This window comes from Limulus polyphemus, unplaced genomic scaffold (genome assembly GCF_000517525.1).
Source record: "Limulus polyphemus unplaced genomic scaffold, Limulus_polyphemus-2.1.2 Scaffold5721, whole genome shotgun sequence".
NCBI lineage: Eukaryota > Metazoa > Arthropoda > Merostomata > Xiphosura > Limulidae > Limulus > Limulus polyphemus.
This window is the reverse complement of record NW_013671331.1, coordinates 43,057-46,697: the sequence shown is the minus strand read 5'-3', so window position 1 is coordinate 46,697 and position 3,641 is coordinate 43,057. Positions and strand designations below refer to the sequence as shown.

Sequence of the window (3,641 nt, the reverse complement as noted above, 5' to 3'; positions counted from 1 at the left end):
TAATGGCTGGAGACGGCTTGAATGTACTTGTACCTGATGATGACAAAACCTTGTCGAAACGTTGTACATTTGCTGTTATGTTAAACTTATATTAAAGTTTTTCTTCATTACCCATTCAAGCCGTCTCCAGTCATTATTAGTCCATTGTGTAGCTTTCCGCTTAATAACAAAGCAAACAAACACTATCTTTATATATAAAATATGACTTGTGTAATATACTTGGCAGTAAACGTAAAATAAAATTATCTAAATGTGTTAAAAAATTATGTAAATATTTTACGCTATTCACGACTGTAGTTGGAATTTTCTGAAGTTAATATATATTTTTATTGAGTCTAACACATCACAAAAGAGTCTGTGCTTTTTATCATTTGAATTAAAACAATAAAATAAACCCTAAAAATTAAATAAAAAATACAAAGGATTTTATATAATTAATTGTGAGCTGAATGATAAAAACAACTTATATTGAATTAAAACTTCGATTAATTTAGCGTAATCTAACATTTATTAGACGAATGCAGGTCAGGCAGGTTTCAGTCACTGATATTAAAAATTCACTAATGACCTTTTAATGACGATTTTCTTAGGTTTCAGTGACGTTATAATATTCAGTAATTTTTCAATGGTGAAATTTCATGGTTTACTGGGATGTGATATTGTCGGTTGTTTGTAATTAAGCACAAAGGTACACAATGGGCTATCTGTGCTCTGCCCACCACGAGTATCGAAACCCGGTTTCTAGCGGTGTGAGTCCGCAGACATTCCGCTGTGCCACAGGGTGGCGATGTGATATTACCATTTTCACGTTTTTATGATGTGTAATCTTCGTAGGATTGAAAGATGAATTTTTCACAGATTCGAAAGATATATCGGTCACGTGATCATTAAAACATCAAAACAAACGCTAAAAGCCCTCCGTGAACTGAAAAAAAAAAATGCTCACAGAAGATTATGATTTTCATGGCATACTTACGCAATCAGTAAGGATCTCGGGTTATGAAGTGGGGCACGGGTTATCCCCGCAGTTTAGTGAACCGTGCCCGCATTTGTAAACAATTGGAAGCTTAAAAAACACAGACTCATACACTGAAACACTGTGAAAACAAGTTAGTCGTTTGGGGTTACATTTTATTTCCTAGTTAACATTACTCTTATGACCTGCTTATTTTTTGGGAGCTTTCTGGTTCATTATATCAGCATAGAATATTAAAGTGGACGGAAGATAATGCTTAGGGTAGATAAAAGAAAAAGGAAAAATGTACGGGATATGTTTTGATGTTTGTAGGAATGACTTAAAGTCGACTTTCATAAATCGAAGTGACCTGCTAAATTGTTTAAACTGATATTTTATGGAGAAGATCCCTTTATTAATGTCTCTTAATCCATTAATTTGTTTTGTAATAAACTTATTAAAGACGTTCATAATTCAACTGGACCCGTTGTTAGGCTCACGAATGTACAGATACGCGCTTAAAAAAGCGATTAGTAGAAAATATAAACTTCTGTAAAAGTATTTTATGAAAAAAAAGAAAAAAAAAGAGACAAACTTTGTAAGATTAGAAGTTATTCTATCAAAAATAAGAATGTTTAGACAGTTGCTCTTTGATTTTTGATACGTGGAATCCAGGAATATTCAAAGTGCAGAGCTTCTGGCTGTGCGTGTTTTTCATTAGAGCATACATGTGCACCAAACTTCTAATTTGCAGTATTTTGCTTAAGCAGATTGATGTTTGTTTTTAGTGTTGATTTTAAGATTAACAGCTCCTGAAATAATTAATTCCAAATATTTCTTCTGTAAAATGACAGTGTTGATTCAGATCTAATGCATTTTTCATCTTGTCTGTGATAAATGTATTAATAAAATATTTGATTTTAGGGCACTGTGATTTTTTTTTAATACCTGTTGTTAATCTAGACTGTATTAGCTATTTATTATATTAATTGAAACGTATAGAGCTATGTCTGTCTTAAGTGAAGTTATCACATCATTGACAATAATTGAAGCTTGAAAGGAATTGTGTTATCCTCAACACTTAAGCTGTAATAATTGCACTAATAATTTTTTATGGGGGAGGTGATAAAGACAGAGGTATAGTATCAACTTCCTAGCTACCATACTATACTACCTTAATGATGTTCAAGTCTCCTCAATGTATATATTTTTTATGTAAAAGAAATTGTGACGTTTATTATTTTTCATATTATGTTTCATAAACTTGCTATTGTTTTTTTTATTGAAATGTATTATTGATTAATTATTGACTAACATTGATATTACTCGTGTTTGTTCAGTTGTGATTTATCGCACAGATTTAATTTCTTTTTTTTTCAATTTTATTTCAAAAACATTTTATAATTTTAAGCAAAACAAATCTGTGCCAGTTGGATTATTTTGGACTTATGGTGAAAGTTAATTGCAGTTTAATTTTTTAAAGTAAAATTTGATTTTTCTTTTTACATTTCAGACTCCAGTAGCCTATGAAGTGAGGATGAGGGGTTGTTGTTTCAGAAACACCGACAAGATAAAATTGAAGAATTCATTTGTATGGAGTGCTGTGCTGCTGGAACTTCAGTTCATTTGGTTCTTATATAAAGCTTTTTGTAACAGTGTGACTCATGGGCCGTCCAGCCCTTTGTGTTGGTTGAATTTTTAGCACGCCATCAAAGTCTATTTTTGTTGTTGTTAGCTAAAACATTTGTTTGACTAATTGGAAAGTGCCCATTTTGAGGCAGTCTAACAAACTGTGGGAGTACACTCCACCATAACAAGACTATTTATGTGAATTTTTGTATAAAACAACATTTCAGAGCTTTACTTTACATTGAGTGTCATTTTACGTTGAATAATTTGTGTTTATATGGGATTGTTTTGTTGTATTTGATCTAATGACCATGGATCGAGTTAGTGTGTGCCAGGTGCCCTCAAGTCCATCTAAGAGCCAAGGGGACACTGTGGTACATCCAAACCAACAAATTCTTATTGAAGATGAAGCTACAGCAGGTACAGAGGTCATGCATGTGATTGCTGAAGATGTGGGTCCTATTAACCTGCAATCGAAAAGACAAAGCGTTGGTTTAAATGGAACTTTTGTATACTGTGAACAAGTACAGGAATGTCCGATGTCTTGGGAGGGGGGGATATCGGATGATGAAATGAGTCAGGAGCCAGACTCGAGCAGTATTATTCATGTTCCAGGTAATTACTTGGCTTATGACAGACAACCCCCTCCACCACCAGGTTCTCCCATTTGTACAGTTGATGAAAACTACCATCCAGGCATAACATGCAAGGTAAGATTTATTTTGTCTTAAGTTTCTTTCCACTACAAGTTTTTCATTTTTCTCTCTCTCTCTGACATTATATAAATAATTTTGTGTTTTGGGGAATTTTATTAGATTGCAGGAATGACTAAAAAATCAATTGGAGCTATGAGAAAACAATAATTTGTTGTAGGTGTTTGGCTACTTTGTTGTGAAAACAAGTAACTTACACAAAAATATGATGTTACTCATAGAAAAGAAAGTTTTGTGTATCTAGGTAAACATAAACAAAGAATTTGAAATGTAATATCCTGTTGCATCTGTTGTCGTTTGTTAATTTCCGGTATAAATTCTTCCCGAGGAACTTCGGCGATACG

General features: G+C 32.9%; 1 protein-coding gene across 2 annotated transcripts in view; it reads left to right on the top strand.

The window, feature by feature from the left end:
* Positions 1–3,641, top strand: part of LOC106472905 (nuclear hormone receptor FTZ-F1 beta-like) — a 39,879-nt gene that overhangs the window by 16,798 nt on the left and 19,440 nt on the right. For both annotated transcript variants that reach the window (XM_013933576.2, XM_022401449.1), the window contains exon 2: positions 2,469–3,294. In XM_013933576.2, coding sequence (XP_013789030.2) covers positions 2,890–3,294 — 405 coding nt within the window. In that variant the 5' untranslated portion in view covers positions 2,469–2,889. The remainder of the gene's footprint in view (positions 1–2,468; positions 3,295–3,641) is intronic.